This window comes from Loxodonta africana, chromosome 10, assembly GCF_030014295.1.
Source record: "Loxodonta africana isolate mLoxAfr1 chromosome 10, mLoxAfr1.hap2, whole genome shotgun sequence".
Lineage (NCBI taxonomy): Eukaryota > Metazoa > Chordata > Mammalia > Proboscidea > Elephantidae > Loxodonta > Loxodonta africana.
Genome location: NC_087351.1, coordinates 6,010,009 through 6,027,910, shown reverse-complemented (window position 1 = coordinate 6,027,910; position 17,902 = coordinate 6,010,009). Strand labels below are relative to the sequence as shown.

The 17,902-nt window shown below is 38.6% G+C and overlaps 1 protein-coding gene across 1 annotated transcript in view; it reads right to left on the bottom strand.

Moving 5' to 3' along the window:
* The window catches only part of SHC4 (SHC adaptor protein 4), a 247,411-nt gene that overhangs the window by 154,982 nt on the left and 74,527 nt on the right, over positions 1-17,902 (bottom strand). Inside the window, exons 3-4 of the mRNA XM_003420135.3 lie at positions 15,348-15,411; positions 7,489-7,608 (exon numbers count right to left, since the gene is read on the bottom strand). Coding sequence (XP_003420183.1) covers positions 7,489-7,608; positions 15,348-15,411 — 184 coding nt within the window. The remainder of the gene's footprint in view (positions 1-7,488; positions 7,609-15,347; positions 15,412-17,902) is intronic.

The window sequence follows — 17,902 nt, the reverse complement described above, 5'->3', positions numbered from 1 at the left end:
GCACTTCACTAAAGAAGACATTCAGGTAGCTAACAGATACAGGAGGAGATGCTCACGATTATTAGCCATTAAAGAAACGCAAATCAAAACTACTATGACGTTCCATCTCACTCCAACAAGGCTGGCATTAATCTAAAACCACAAAATAATAAAAGTTGGAGAGGTTGTGGAGATACTGGAACACTCATACACCACTGGAGAGAACATTAAAAGGTACAACCACTTTAGAAATCAGTTTGGTGCTTCCTTAAAAAGCTAGAAATAGAAATACCATACAATCCAGCAATCCCACTCCTTGGAACATACCCTAGAGAAATAAGAGCCTTTACACGAACAGATAAATGCACACCCATGTTCACTGCAGCAATGGTTACAATAGCAAAAAGATGGAAGTAACCAAGGTGCCCATCAACAGATGAATGGATAAATAAGTTACGGTATATTCACACAATACAATACAAGGATAAGGAACAATGATGAATCCATGAAACATTTCACAACATGGAGCAATCTGGAAGGCATTATGCTGAGTGAAATTAACCCTCTGCTGAAGCCACCGTCGAGTCATTCCCGACTCATAGCGACCCTATAGAACAGAGTAGAACTGCCCTATTTTTCCAGGGAGTACCTGGCAGATTCGAACTCCTGACCTTTTTTTGAGTTCTGATAATAGTGGTCTCATACAATATTTGTCCTTTCACAACTGACTAATTTCACTCAAGAAACCCTGGTGGCATAGTGGTTAAGTACTACGGCTGCTAAACAAAAGGTCAGCAGTTTGATTGACGGAATATTAATTGAGATGTTTCAACAAATGGATGCAGTGCTGGAGGTGGTCACTCGTCTATGCCAAGAAATATGGAAGACAGCTTCCTGGCCAACTGACTGGAAGAGAGCCATGTTTATGCCTATTCCCAAGAAAGGTGACCCAACCAAATGTGAAATTTTCGAACAATATCATTAATATCACACGCAAGCAAAATTTAGCTGACAATCATTCAAAAGCGGCTGCAGCAGTATATCAACAGGAACTGCCAGAAATTCAGGCTGGTTTCAGAAGAGGATGTGGAACCAGAGATATCATTGCTGATGTCAGATGGATCCTGGCTGAAAGCAGAGAATACCTGTTTTATGGACTATGCAAAGGCATTCAATTGTGTGGATCATAACAAATTATGGATAACATTTTAAGAACGGGAATTCCAGAACACTTAATTGTGCTAATGAGGAAACTTTACATAGATCAAGAGGCAGTTGTTTGGACAGAACAAGGGGATACTGATTGGTTTAATGTCAGGAAAGGTGTACGTCAGGGTTGTATCCTTTCACCATACCTATTCAATCTGTATGCTGAGCAAATAATACGAGAAGCTGGACTATATGAAGAAGAACAGGGCATCAGGATTGGAGGAAGACTCATTAACAACCTGCGTTATGCAGATGACAACGTTGCTTGCTGAAAGTGAAGAGGACTTGAAGCACTTACTAATAAAGATCAAAGACCATAGCCTTCAGCATGGATTGCACGTCAACATAAAACAAAAATCCTCACAACTGGACCAATGGGCAACATCATGATAAACAGAGAAAAGACTGAAGTTGTCAAGGATTTCATTTCACTTGGATCCACAGTCGACAGCCATGAAAGCAGCAGTCAAGAAATCAAACAACACATTGCATTGGGTAAATCTGCTGCAAAGGACCTCTTTAAAGTGTTGAAAAGCAAAGATGTCACCCTGAAGACTAAGGTGCGCCTGACCCAAGCCATGGTATTTTCAATCACTTCATATGCATGTGAAAGCTGGACAATGAATAAGGAAGACCAAAGAAGAATTGATGCCTTTGAATTGTGGTGTTGGCGACGAATATTGAATATACCATGGACTACCAAAAGAATGAACAAATCCGTCTTGGAAGAATTACAACCAGAATGTTCCTTAGAAGCAAGGATGGTGAGACTGCATCTTACATACTTTGGACACGTTGTCAGGAGGGATCAGTCCCTGGAGAAGGACATCATGCTTGGCAGAGTACAGGGTCAGTGGAAAAGAGGAAGACCCTCAACGAGGTGGATTGACACAGTGGCTGCAACAATGAGCTCAATCATAATGGTTGTAAAGATGGCTCAGGACCAGGCAGTGTTTCGTTCTGTTGTGCATAGCGTCTCTGTGAGTCAGAACTGACTCGACGGCACCTAACAACAACAACATGAGAGACTGACTAGATTTATAAACTTTCTCTTACAGCACAATAAAATTTTTTTAAAAAGGGAGAAAATCAAAACATTATCCACACAAATTGAACAGAGAAAGAACAGCAAAAGAACTGTAAAGCCACCAGAAGAAAGGAAATAATAAAAATCAGAGCAGAAATAAATGAAATAGAGGCTAGAAAAACAATAGAAAGAATCAACAAAACCAAAAGTTGGTTCTTTCAAAGGATTGACAAACCACTGGCCAAACTGACAAAAGACGAACAGAAGAGGATGCAAATAACCCAAATAAGAAATGAAATGGTGGACATAACAACAGACCCAAGTGAAATAAAAACGATCATAACAGAGTATTATGAATAACTATACTCCAACAAATTTGAAAACCTAGAGAAAATGGACAAATTTCTAGGGACACACTACCAACCCAAACTAACACAAAATGATACTGAAAATCTGAAGAGAGCCATAACAAGAGAAGAGATTGAAAAGGTAATTAAAAAAAAAAAAATGTCCCAACAACCACAAAGACCTGGCCCAGATGAGTCCACTGGAGAATTCTACCAAACATTATGAGAAGAGCTTACACCAGTACTACTCAAACTATTTCAGAACACAGAAAAGGAAGCAATACTTCTGAATTCATTCTATGAAGACTGCATAACCCTGATTCCAAAAGAGGAAAAAAAAAAATTACAGACCAATATCTCTCATGAATATAAATGCAAAAATTCTCAACAAAATTCTAGCCAATAGAATTCAGCATCATATCAAAATTCGGCATACATCACTACCAAGTAGGATTCATTCCGGGTGTGCAAGGATGGTTCAACATTAGAAAATCAATCAATGTAATTCACCACATTAAGAAAAGGAAAGAAACGAACCACATGATCACCTCAATCGATGCAGAAAAGGCATTCGACAAAGTCCAACACCCATTCCTGATAAAAATTCTTAATAAAATAGGTATAGAAGGGAAATTTCTCAACATAATAAAGGGCATCTATGCAAAACCAATGGTCGACATTATTCTTAATGGAGAGAGGCTGAAAACATTCCCCTTGAGAACAGGAAAAAGACAAGGATGCCCTTTATTGCCACTCCTATTTAACATTGTGTTGGAAGTCCTAGCTAGAGCAATAAGGCAAGAAACAGAAATAAAGGGTATCCAAATTGATAATGAAGAAGTTAAACTGTCCGTATTTGTGGATGATATGATAACTATATACAGAAAACCCAAAAGACTCCACAAGAAAACTACTGGAACTAATGGAAAGATTCAGCAGAGCAGGATACAAGATAAACATACAAAAATCAGTTGGATTCCTAAACACCAATAAAGAGAATGATGAAAAGGAAATCAGGAAAATAATACCATTCATAATAGCCCCTAAAAAAAAATAAAATACTTGTGAATAAATCTAACCAGGGATGTAAAAGATCTATACAAAGAAAACTACAAAACACTACTGCAAGAAACCAAAACAGATCTACAAAATTGGAAAAACATACCATGCTTCTGGAGAGGTAGACTCAACATTATGAAAATGACAATTCTACCCAAAGTGATTTACAAATACAATGCAAATACCAATGCAAATGCCAAGAAAATTCTTTACAGAGATGGAAAAACTTACCATTAACTTTTTATGGAAAGGGGAGAAGCCCTGGATAAGCAAAGCACTGTTGAAGGAGAAGAATAATGTAGGACTCGCACTACCTGACCTCAGAACCTAGTATACAACTACAGCAGTCAAAACAGCCTGCTACTGGTACAACAACAGATATACTGACAAATGGAAGAAAATTGAGAACCCAGATGTAAATCCATCCACCTATGGTCACCTGATCTTTGACAAGGGCCCAAAGTCCACCAAATGGGGAAAAGAGAGTCTTTTTAACAAACGGTGCTGGCAAAACTGGATGTCCGTCTGCAAAAAATGAAACAGGACCCATGCCTCACGCCATATACAAAAACTATCTCAGAATAGATCAAAGACCTAAATATAAAGCCAAAACTATGAAGCTCATAGAAAAAAAAAAAATAGGATCAATGCTAGAGGCCCGAATACACGGCATTAACAGGATATAAACACATAAGCTCCAAAGGATAAGCTAGATGATTGGGATCTTCTAAAAATTAAACACAACGCTCATCAAAAGACTTCGCCATAAGAGTAAAAAGAGAACCTCCAGACTGGGGAAAAATTTTGGTTATTACAAATCAGACAAAAGTCTAATCTCTAAAATCTATAAGAAAATCCAACACCTCTACAACAAAAAGACAATCCAATTAAAAAACAGGCAAAGGAAATGAACAGACACTTCAAAGACGACATTCAAGCAGCCAGCAGACACATGAGAAAACGCTCATGATCTCTAGCCATCAGAGAAATGCAAATCAAAACCACATTGAGATACCATCTCACCCTGGCATTACTGGCACAAATCAAAAAAACAGAAAATAACAAATGTTGGAGAGGCTGTGGGGAGATCAGTAGCCTTACGCACTGCTGGTGGGAATGCAAAATGATACAACCATTTGATACGGCGCTTCCTTAGAAAGCTTGAAACAGAAATACCATATAATCCAGCAATCCCACTCCTAGGAATATATCCTAGAGAAATAAGAACTGTCACACGAATAAGACATGTGCACACCCATGTTCACTGCAGCATTGTTCGTAATAGCAAAAAGATGGAAACAACCTAGATGCCCATCAACAGAGGAATGGATAAACTGTGGTACACGCACACAATGGAGTAGTACACAATGATAAAGAACAATGATGAATCTGTGAAGCATCTCGTAACATGGATGACGCTGGAGGGCATTATGCTGAGTGAAATAAGTCAATCACAAAAGGACAAATATTGTATGAGACCACTCGTATAAAAACTCATGAAAAGGCTTACACACAAAAAGAAACAATCCTTGGTGGTTACAAGGGAGGGGAGGGGTGGGGATGGAAAAACACCTAATAGACAATAGGTAAGTGATAACTTTGGTGAAGGGTAAGACAGTACACAATACTGGGGAAGCCAGCACAACCTGTACAAGGCAAGGTCATGGTAGCTACATAGATACATCCTAACTCCCTGAGGGAGCAAATTTCTGGGCTGAAAGCTGTGGGGACCATGGTCCAGGGGAACATCTAGCTGAATTGGCACAATATAGTTTATAAAGAAAATGTTCTACATTCTACTTTGGTGAGTAGCATCTGGGGTCTTAAAAGCCTATGAATAGCCGTCTAGGATACTCCACTAACCTCACTCCTTTGGGAGCAAGGGAGAATGAAGGAAACTTAAGATACAAGGGAAAGATTAGTCCAAATGACTAATGGACCACATCTACGTGGCCTCCACCAGACTGAGTCCAGGACAACTAGATGGTGCCCGGCTGCCACCACTGACTGCTCTGACAGGGATCACAATAGCGGGTCCTGGACAGAGTTAGAGAAAAATGTAGAACAAAATTCTAACTCAAAAAGAAAGATCAGACTTGCTGGCCTGACAGAGACTGGAGAAACCCTGAGAGTATGGCCCCCGGATGCCCTTTCAGTTCAGTGATGAGGTCACTCCTGAAGTTTACCCTTCAGCCAAAGACTGGACAGGCCCATGGAGCAAAACAAGACTAAAGGGGCACACCAGCCCTGGGGCAGGGACTGGAAGGCAGGAGGGAACAGGAAAGCCAGTAACAGGGAACTCAGGGTTGAGAACGGAGAGTATTGACATGCCACGGGGTTGTTAACCAATATCATACAATACGTGTACTAACTGGTTGATGAGAAACTAGTTTGTTCTGTAAACCTTCATCTAAAGTACAATAAAAAAGACAGAAAAAAAAAGTCAAAGTGTGTATGACTGTGTATATATGTAATTGACAATTACATACTTTTATATGTAATACACTTTCCTTGTTAAGCACTAAGTATATGAAAAAGTCTCCAAGAAAGAATGTTTGAATAAATACTAATAACAATGGCTACCATGTGACAGGCACTGTGTTAAGTGATTTATACCCATTGTCTCATTTAATCCTCTAAATAAACCCTATGACATGTGTACTTAAATCCATCATCTCAGAAACCCTATGAATAGGTACTACAATCTTCATTTTACTGATAAGGAAAAGTGAAGCTCAGAGTGGCAGGGTAACTTGCTAGTAAATGGCAAGCCAGGATTTTAACCTGTAAGTGTTTAACCTCAAAGCCTCTTAGTGTTTCATCATTGCCCAAGTACACATTAAACCCTCCATGAGTCCATCATCGACAACATTCCATGTAATAAAGCCTTAAATATCAACAACCCTGAATCACTACATATTAGATAAAGAGAAAAACCAGAACCTTACACACATAAATAACCTGATACAAGAAATTCAGCCTCCCTGGGTGGCACAAACAGTTAAGTGCTCAACTACTAGCTGAAAGGTTGGCAGTTCAAATCCACCCAAAGACACCTCAGAAGACGGGGTGGTGATCTGCTTCCCCAAGGTTATACTGAAAACCCTACGGAGCAGTTCTACTCTGCATACATGGGGTTGCCATGAGTCGGAATCACTTCGAAAGCAGCTAACATCAATAACAACATAAGTAATTTAATTTAAAAAATAAAGATCAAGTCAGAAAGAGCGCCCTAGTTTAGATACACATTTAGCCCAATGTCACAGATCTCTTCCATCGGCTGCAGCAATGCTGTTCTGTGAGAAGTCAGGCTCACAACGAAAAGGCAGGCACACCAGAGTACCATAAACCACCAAAAAGAAAAAAACCACATTTATGCAATAACATTTTAGAAATATTTTAGACCACAAGGGTTGGAAGACGATCTTTCTGCTTAAAATCATTAACCCTAACATCGCCTGTCCCCTTTATCCCTCATCTACACCCCTGTCCAACGCATAGCCTATTAGTTCCAATAACAGGGTTGCTTTCCCTCTGGGGAGGGACAATGGAGAATACTGAATGACTGATTCAGGGATCTGAGTTGCCAAATGGTATTTACTATGCATTTCGTACCTTAATTATCAATACAAGGGCAATTAGGTAGTGGTAAGTCTGCAGGCAAGAAAACCCTAGTGATCAAAAAAACCCCAGTGATAAAAAGTTAGTAAATTATTGTTCTAAGTATAAATCTTTGGAGATTTTCTCCCTTGTGCTTTATTAAATTTTAGGCGTACTCTGTCCGAAACTTTATTTTCTGTATTATCCCCAGGCTCCTCTAGAAAAGTAGATGATATATTAAACTGTAAACAACATTCAGGATCTTACCTGTTGGTTGTCGAGATTCATCAGTGTGAGGCTACATGTTGAGATGGTCAGTTTTATATTCATTCCCGAAAACTGAAGGTTACTTTTGCCAAGAACTGTTGATAGGAATTTAACTGGAGGCTTTAAAAATAACAAAACAATACTCTTAATTTATGAATGTTATTACCAAATGAATATTAATGTTCTTTAAATGTTTTAGAAAAAGATCACAATTCACTCTTCTTCTCTATTTTACTTTACATAAATGAAATGAAATAATTTTGTTTTAATAATAACTTTTGAAAAATTGGAATGCAGCAAGTCCTTCAGTGAGGAGTGAAATTTGAGCCCTCTTTTCTTATACATTCTCCTTCTCTTCAGCTGGGGAAAGGGTTTGCTGGAAAAGGAACTCCTGTGAGCGTTTAGACCAGCTGAACACTCAAGTCTTTTTCAACAACAAGAGTCTGTGAAAGAAAGTTGATAATCAGCCACTGAAATCATAGATGAACACAGCCCAATTAACTGTTTCCTTCATTGAAACCACCCCTTGTTCCTCCTCTTTCCCTTGCCAGAGTTAAAAAGACCTTGCAAGCAGACTACTCTCCACCTTCAGACAACCATGATGCCTGAGGTTCCACCATTTAATTCTTTTGAGTTAAATCATTGCTTCCAGAAAGCTCCCACTGTAAAATGAACATATTACTAGGAATGGGTTAGCCCACTCCCCATTAACACATTAACACAGATGGCTTACCAGAGTTTACTAAGAGAATTTAGAGGAAGCTCCTGAGGAAAGCAACACGTTCTGATGAAAGCTGAACATCTAGACCAGGCATTTCTCAAGAGGAGGTCTAGGGGTGGGGAAAGAATCATGAGAGTAGGGGTGCCCAGGAATTATAAAGGCTTTGGGGTCATAAGTGGGGCAAGAGGTGCCAACAGAGGGTGAGAGCTTGGGCTGGCCGATTTTCTCAGGCAGAAGTGTCACTTACCAGCTGAATGACCTTGGACAAATAACCTTTCTAAGCCTCAGTTTCCTTTCCTGTAAAATATGAATCACAACAGTAGCCACCTCATATGCTTGTTGTGAAGATTAAATTTAGATAATGAACAGAAAGCACTGAACACCATGCTTGGCTAGAACACAATACCTGCTACTATTATTATTATTATTTTGGTCTTTTCAACACTAAGAATCTAAGCTCTAAGAAGTCATCTGGGAGATTTAAATACTGTAATGCTTGGATTAAGTCCTGAAAGCCTCTGCTGGAGAGTAGGCTGGCTGGAGATGGAAAATTGGTGATTCTCCAACATATGGATGAATACTTTGAGGCAGTCAATGAAAATATAATTTATTTCCTTCACAATTTTGTTTGTAAATTACTTTTTTTAATTTTTATTCTGCTTTAAGCAAAAGTTTACAAGTCAGTCTGTCATATAAAAACTTACACACACCTTGCTATACTCTCCTAATTGCTCTCCCCCAATGACACATACACTCCTTATCTCTACTCTCTATTTACGTGTCCATTAGCCAGCTTCTGACCCCCTCTGCCCTCTCATCTCCTCTCCAGACAGGAGCTGCCCACATAGTCTCATGTGTCTACTTGAATCAAGACGCTCACTCCTCACAAGTATCATTTTCTGTCTTATACTCCAGTCCAATCCCTGTCTGAAGACTTGGCTTTGGGAATGGTTCCTGTCTTGGGCTAACAGTAGGTCTGGGGAACATGACCTCCAGGGTCCCTCTAGTCTCAGTCAGACCATTAAATCTGGTCATTTTCTGAGAATTTGAGGTCTGCATCCCACTGCTCTCCTGCTCCTTCAGGACACCATGAAGTTCTTCTGGTCTCAGGCTGTTGTATTCTCCAGTTTATGTGGCCCCTTCTGTCTCTTGGGCTCATAAATACCTTGAGTCTTTAGTGTTCTTCACTCTCCTTTGGTCCAGATGGGTTGAGACCCATTGATGCATCTTAGATGGCTACTTGCTAGCGTGTAAGACCCCAGATGCCACTCTCCAAAATGGGATGCAGAATGTTTTCTTAATAAATTTTATTATACCAATTGACTTAGATGGCCCCTGAAACCATGGTCCCCACCCCTACCCCTGCTACGGTGGCCTTTGAAGCATTCAGTTTATTCAGGAAACTTCTTTGCTTTTGATTTAGTCCACCTGTGCTGACCTCTCCTGTATTGTGTGTTCTCTTTCCCTTTATCTAAAATAGTTCTTATCTACTAATTAGTGAATACCCCCTCCCACCTTCCCTCCCCACTCTCATAACCATTAAAGAATATTTTCCTCTCTGCTTAAACTATTTCTCAAGTTTTTATAACAGTGGTCTCACACAATATTTGTCCTTTTGCAACTGACTAATTTCACTTAGCATAATGCCTTCCGGATTCCTCCATGTTATGAAATATTTCACAGATTCATCATTGTTCTTTATTGATATGTAGTATTCCATTTGTGCGAATATACCGTATTTTATTTATAATCTGTTCATTGGCACCTGGGGTGCTTCCAATTTTTGCTACTTTAAACACTGCTGCAATGAACATGGGTGTGCATATATCTATTTGTGTAATGGCTCTTACTTTTCTAGGATATATCCCAAGGAGTGGGATTGCTGGATCGTATCATAGTTCTAGTTCTAGCTTTTTAAGGAAGCACTGAATCGATTTCCAAAGTGGATGTACCATTTTACATTCCCACCAGCAGTGTATACGTGTTCCAGTCTCTCCATAACCTCTCCAACATTTATTATTTTGTGTTTTTTGGATTAATGCCACACTTGTTGTCATGAGATGGAATCTCATTGTAGTTTTGATTTGCATTTCTCTAATGGCTAATGATCCTGAGCTTTCCTCATATATCTGTTAGTTACCTGAATATCTTCTTCAGTGAAGTGCGTGTTCATATCCTTTGCCCACTTTTTAATTGGGTTATTTGTCTTTTTGTAGTTGAGTTTTTGCAATAATCATGTAGATTTTAGAGATCAGGTGCTGATTGGAAATGTCATACCTAAAAACTTTTTGCCAGTCTACAGGTAACCTTTTTACTCTTTTGGTGAAGTCTTTGCATGAACTCAGCTGTTGGATTTTTAGGAGCTCCCAGTCATCTAGTTTGCCTTCTGGTGCTGGTACATGGTTAGTAATGTTTTGTATACCGTTTATGCTATGTGTTAGGGCTCCCAGCACTGCCCCTATTTTTTCTTCAATGATCTTTATCATTTTAGATTTTATATTTAGGTCTTTGATCCATTTTGAGTTACTATTTGTGCATGGTGTGAGGTATGGGTCTTCTTTGAGACGTCTTTTCCCCATTTAACAGACATTGGGCCTTTGTCAAGTATCAGCTGCTCATATGTGGATGGATTTATGTCTGGATTCTCAATTCTGTTCCACTGGTCTATGTATCTGTTGTACCAGTACCAGGCTGTTTCGACTACTGTGGTGGTATAATAGGTTCTAAAATCAGGTAGATTGAGGCCTCCAACTATGTTCTTCTTTTTCAGTAGTGCTTTACTTATCTGGGGCCTCTTTCCCATCCATATGAAGTTGGTGATTTGTTTCTCTACCTCATTAAAAAATGTCATTGGAATATGGATCGGAAATGGATTGTATGTATAGACGACTTTTGGTAGAATAGACATTTTTACAATGTTAAGTCTTCCTGTCCATGAGCAAGGTATGTTTTTCCACATATTTAGGTCTCTTTTGGTTTCTTGCAGTAGTGTCAACAGTAGTTTTCTCTGTATAGGTCTTTTACGTCTCTGTTAATATTTATTCCTAAGTATTTTACCTTTTGGGGGACCACTGTAGATGGTACTGATTTGGTGATTCCCTCTTTGGGTTCTTTTTGCTGGTGTAGAGGAACTGAACTGACTTTTGTGCATTTATCTTGTATCCTGATAATTTGCTGAACTCTTCTATTAGTTTCAGTAGCTTTCCTGAGGACTCTTTAGGATTTTCTGTGTAGAAGATCATGCCATCTGCAAATAGAGATATTTTTACTTCTTCCTTACCAATCTGATTGCTCTTTATTTCTTTATCTAGCCTAATTGCTCTGGCTAGGACCTCTAGCACAATGCTGAATAAGAGTGGTAATAAAGGGCATCCTTTTCTGGTTCCCAACCTCAAGGGGAGTGCTTTCAGACTCTCTCCATTTAGGATGATGTTAGCTGTTGGCTGTTGGCTTTGTATAAGTGCCCTTTATTACACTAAGGAATTTTCCTTCTATTCCTACTTTGCTGAGACTTTTTATCATGAATGGGCGTTGGACTTTGTCAAACGCCCTTTCTGCAACAATTGATAAGATCATGTGGTTCTTGTCTTTTATTTATATGATGGATTACATTAATTGTTTTTCTAATGTTAAACCATCCCTATATACCTGGTATGAATCCCACTTGGTCATGGTAAATTACTTTTTTGATATGTTTTTGAATTCTATTGGCTAGAATTTTACTGACGATTTTTGCATCTAAGTTCACAAAGGATATAGGTCTGTAATTTTCTTCTTTTCTGTGGCATCTTTACCTGGTTTTGGTATCAGGGATATGCTGGCTTCATAGAATGAGTTTGTTAGCATTCCATCCTTTTCTATTCTCTGAAATACCTTTAGTAGTAGTGGTGTTAACTCTTCTCTGAAAGCTTGGTTGAACTCTACAGTGAAGCTGTCTGTGCCAGGGCATTTTTTGGTTGGGAGTTTTTTAATTACCCTTCCAATCTCTTCTTTTGTTATGGGTTTATTTAGTTATTCTACCTCTGTTTGCGTTAGTTTAGGTAAGTAGTGTGTTTCTAGAAATTCATCCATTTCTTCTAGGTTTTCAAATTTGTTATAGAGTATAATTTTTCATAGTAATCTGATACGGTTCTTTTAATTTCAGTTGGGTCTGTTGCAGTATTGCCCATCTCATTTCTTATTCAGGTTATTTGCTTCCTCTCCTGTTTTCTTTTGTTACTTTGGCCAGTGGTTTATGAATTTTGTTAATGTTTTAAAAGAACCAGCTTTTGGCCTTGTTAACTCTTTCAATCGTTTTTCTGTTCTCTCTTTCATTTAATTCCGCTCTAATTTTTATTATTTGCCCTCTTCTAGTGCCTAAGAGTTTCTTTTGTTGCTCTCTTTCTATTTGTCAAAGTTTTAGGGGTAATTCTTTGATTTTGGCCCTTTCTTCTTTTTGGATGTGTGCATTTATTCATATAAATTGGCCTCTGAGCACTGCTTTTGCTGTGTCCCAAAGGTTCTGATAGGAAGTGTTTTCATGCTCATTGGATTCTATGAATTTCTTTATTCCATCCTTGATGTCTTCTAGAACCCAGTCATTTTTGAGCAGGGTATTGTTCAGTTTCCAGGTATTTGATTTCTTCTCCCTGGTTTTTCTGTTATTGATTTCTACTTTTATGGCCTTATGGTCTGAAAAGATGCTTTGTAATATTTCGATGTTTTGGATTCTACTAAGGCTTACTTTATGACCTAATATGTGGTCTAGTCTAGAGTGTTCCATGTGTGTTGGAAAAGAAAGTATACTTGGCTGCTGTTGAGTAGAATGTTCAGTATCTGTCTATGAGGCCAAGTTGGGTGATTGTGGCATTTAGATCTTCCATGTCTTTACTGAGCTTCCTTCTGGATGTTCTGTCCTTCACTGAAAGTGGTATCTTGAAGTCTCCTACTATAATTGTGGAGCTGTCTATCTCACTTTTCAATGCTGTTAGAGTTTGTTTTATATATCCTGAAGCCCTGTCATTGAGTGCATAAATATTTAATATGGTTATATCCTCCTGGTATATTGCCCCTTTAATCATTATATAGTGTCCTTCCTTATCCTTTGTGGTGGATTTAACTTTAAAGTCTATTTTGTCAGGAATTAATATCACCACTCCTGCTTGATTGTTTTTTGCTTGATATATTCTTTTCAATCCTTTGAGTTTTAGTTTCTTTGTGTCTCTAAGTCTAAGGTGTGTCTCTTGTAGGCAGCATATAGATGGATTGTGTTTTTTTATCCATTCTGCTACTCTCTGTCTCTTTATTGGTGCTTTTAGTCCATTTACATTCAGCGTAATTATGGATAGGTATGAGTTCAGTGCTGTCATTTTGATGTCTTTTTTTGTGTGTTGTTGACAGTTTCTTCTTCCCACTTAATTTTTTGTGCTGAGTAGTTTATATATTGTCTTTTCCTCTTATTCATTGTTGTTGATTTTGTTTCTGCTGAGTCTCTATTTTTTTCTTGCATTTTATTTTTGATGAATAGGATTGTTAGTGTTCTTTGGGGTTACCTTAATATTTATGCCTATTTTTCTATGTTTAAACCTAACTTTTATTTCCTTATATCACCTTGTCTTCCTCTCCATATGAAAGATCTATGACTACATTTCTTAGTCCCTCTTTATTGTTTTAATGTTGTCTTTTTTTATATAATGACATCACTGTTTCCCTGTTTTGAGTGTTTTTTTATCTTGATTTATTTCTGTGATTTCCCTTCCTGGGTTGACATCTGGTTGCTCTGTCCTGTGTTCTAGTCTTGCGTTGATATCCGATATTATTGATTTTCTAACCAGAACTTCCCTTAGTATTTCTTGTAGTTTTGGGTTGGTTTTTACAAATTCTCTAAACATCTGTTTATCTGGAAATGTCCTAATTTTCCGTTCATGTTTGAGAGACAGTTTTCTTGGATATAGAATTCTTGGGTGGCAATTTTTTTCCTTCAATGGTTTTTACAAGTCATCCCATTGCCTTCTTGTCTGCATGGTTTCTGCTGAGTAGTCTGAGCTAACATCAGTAAAGTATGTGATGCAACAGCGTATATAGTACATATTACTAACAATAAGATGTAGAAAAAATAAACAAAAAAAAAAATCCAAAACACGATGGTGGTAAGTGTGGTTTTGTTATAGACATCCTAAATGCGGCTACCTGTAACAGGGAGTTCTTAATAGGCTTCAAGGGTCATTTGTCAGAGATGTGGCTTATCTGAGCTCTGCGTGACACTGGGGTCAACCCTATGAAAAATGATGAAGAACGACAACAAAAATGAGGCCTGGCAGTGTAGAGACAGAGCACTAAGCTGGAACTCTGCAGGCCTGGCTTCCAGAGTTGGCTCTGACCTTAATAAGCGTAGTGACTCAAGGCAGATGCCATTTTTCCTCTGAGTCTCAGTTTGGTAGCTGGGAAAGGAGAGGGTTGACTAGACCGTAACATAACAGTAGCTCCCACTATTGTTGAAAGCCTCATATATGCCAGGCACTGTGTTAGGAGTTGTGTGGACACCGTTTCATTTAATTCTTACATACTCTATGAAGTAAGTTCTACTTTCTCCCATTTTACAGATTAGGAAACTAAGGATACAAGAGGTTTAGTGGCTTGCCCAAGATCACAGTAAATGCCAGAGGCAGGATTTAAATCCAAGTCTATTTAACACCAAAACTTGTACTTTCCTTCCATGTGGCAAGCTCTTCTATTCACCCGTTATTACCTCCCATCTACCCTCACCAATGCTTCTATCTGAATGCAGAATATATACTTTAGAAACTATGGAAATTGGAAGGGACCAAGCTGATCATCTGGTTTAGCTCCCTAACTTCTCAGGACCAAAACAGTCCTCAAGAAAGGAAAAAACCTGCTCAAAGGTACGTAAAGGCCCACGCCTGGGACCCAGGTTTTCGAACTGGAAGCCACTCTGTCACTCTAGACGTCACCATCTCAGTCAGTGTCAGGCAAGTTGGAGAAACCTGAGGGACAGAAGCCACTCTGAGTGCAGCTCGGATAGCCTGCTACCGAATAAAGCCAGCCTGGATCTTGGCTCATATGCTGGAATGAATGAACAACTATTTTCGTATTATCTTTTCCACAGTGAAGGAAGCATAAAACAAGAAAATATATTCACCTTTCGCTTTCTAATGGCTCCATTTGCTCCGGGGACAGCTTCACACAGGCGACTTATTGCTTCCCTACGGAACAGAAAGCATAGGAAGGCTTAGCATACTACCTAGCACACAGTAAATGTTCAATAAATGTTAGAAAGTATTATAACCAAATGTGCGCATATGTAATGTTGAGTCTGAGACAGATGACCCCTCAAGGAGAAAACACTACTTAATTCTGCCATAGTTCAAACCCAGGAAAACCCAGCTACATCCCAATACTGAAAAATTGCTTTACAATAGGAGTGTTACCACTCTATTCATCTCTTTTATTCCTTGGACTTTCAGGTTTGGATTTTTATTTTGTGTTACTCTTTATTAAACAAAAAGGGGGAATTAACCTTTATTATCTGGAAATATTTCGGTTTTACCTTTAGCAAAATCCTCTCTGTGGTATCATGAATAAAAAGCTTCATAGTATCTCAGCACCAAAGACAAATACATTGGACCCGACCCTAGAGGATGCTTACAAGGACAGGGAGACAATTCAGCTTCAAGGTGGCCGCAAGTGGAGCTTTACTGACTAAGGTGCTACTCGCTACAAGCCATTGAGCTTTCAAGTAATTCACAGAAGGAAAGGAAATCAATACCAAACTTCCTCCTTTGCTTATTTTTCTGCCCTTACTATATATTGCACTTCCTGAGAGAAAGGCAGCTGCTCCTTAATTTAAGTCTTGAATGTACTGGCGCCCTGTCTCCAGAAATGCAGTTATAACTAAGTGCTTTCGTCTCTGGTACCCTGAGCATTCACAACCTCCCAAGCTTTCAGCCTTCGTAATCCGAACCTTAGCCTTGTGGCTTTCAACACACATATTAAACTTTTCACAAGGCAAAGGGAATCTCTGAGCTCTTTCCCAGGTCTCCCTGAGATCACAGTTTAAATTACCAAACAGCATTAATGCACACACAACATTGTCTTGCAGTTTTTATATATCTTACATCGGGTCGCCATTAATTGGAATCGACTGAATGGCAGCAGGCTTGGTTTTTATATATCATGAAAATATTTTCTGTGAGATGTTTTTGGCCCCCAAAGGTGGGGGAGTGGTCAGAAAAGGAATGCAGATCTGAAAGAAAAAAAAAAAATCTCCAGCTAAGATATACTGGAGTGCCATTTCTTCTAACAGACACTTTGTATAGATAGGAAAGTCCTCAGAGTCTAGGCATCAGTTTGGACTCACACTGTATGTTTCGGTTCAGAACTTTTTTTTTTCTTTTTTCCTGGATAAATGAAACTCTTTTTCACAGTACTATCTTATCTCATTTTTGCACAACTGTCTGTAGTTGAAGAATAGAATGGCTCTTTGGCTTAGAATATTTTCTTAGGATTTTATATTTTCTCTAGAATTTCAACCTTTGCTTCTCTGGAGTCAAAGAGAAGGATAACATAGGAGGTTGAGCTCCTTGGTTTGTTTGGCTGATTGATGTTTTGAGTCGTCTTAATGATTATTCAGTAATAGATGAAACTCATATAATTGACCCAATTTGGCCTCTGGGACTGCCAAAATAGTGAGTCCAGGCATCCCATTATATCATCTGCATGCAATAAAGAGGCGTAATAAGAAAGGGCAGATACTTTATTCTGTGAGAAGCAGCTGGGGCACTTTGCTCTAAAAAGTTCCCTGTAAACAGTTTGAAATAAAAGTAGAAACAAAGGTGGCCACTGATGAAGCCAAGTATTACAATAACAGTAGTAACTGCTGTTACTACTATTGGAAGCTGTTACTTCACATACACCCTGTAGTTTTACGAAGTGCTTTCCCAGGCATTATTTTCTTGATTCTCACACTCACTGTCCATGTCATTGAACAAGAACAAAGCAGTGAATTTGAATTGATGGGATGCTTTATAGCAGGAGCACCTTTCAGAAAGTGTTTGAAAGGATGGACCTTCCTGGCAGAGCGAGGACTGGAAGCTCTAGACAGAGGGAAGAGCATGAGTGAAGACGGCAAACATAACCTATCATGATATGAGAGGAGCTACAAATACTTTGATATTGCTGAGGCATACAATGTGGTAGAATAAAAAGGGAATGAGAACTAACAGATGGGACCAGAGCTGAAAACCCTTTCTGTAAAGGGTCAGAGAGTAAATATTTTAGGCTTTGCTATCACGACTACATCAACTCTGCTATTGTAGAGGGAAATCAACCACAGACAATATATAAACAAACGGGAGTTACTTTGTTCCAATAAAACTTTACTTACAAAAATAGACACCTGGCCCAATTTGGCCTATGGGCTTCAGTTTGCCATCCTCTAGATTAGATAATTCATACAAAAGATGGAAATAGTTCAGTTTTAGAAAATAAGGAAATGTTCACATTAATGATAATTTTTAAATTGAAAATTAAAACACCTACAAGATACGTCGATCTCACTAGATTAGCAACTAAAGCAAATACAAAACCTAGGGTTGAGAAAGATGGAAAAAATCGAGCTTCAGGCATGTGTGTCCATAGTTGGGGGCCTTGATTAGTATTAATACAATCCCACTAAAGAGTAACTTAGTAAAAGAC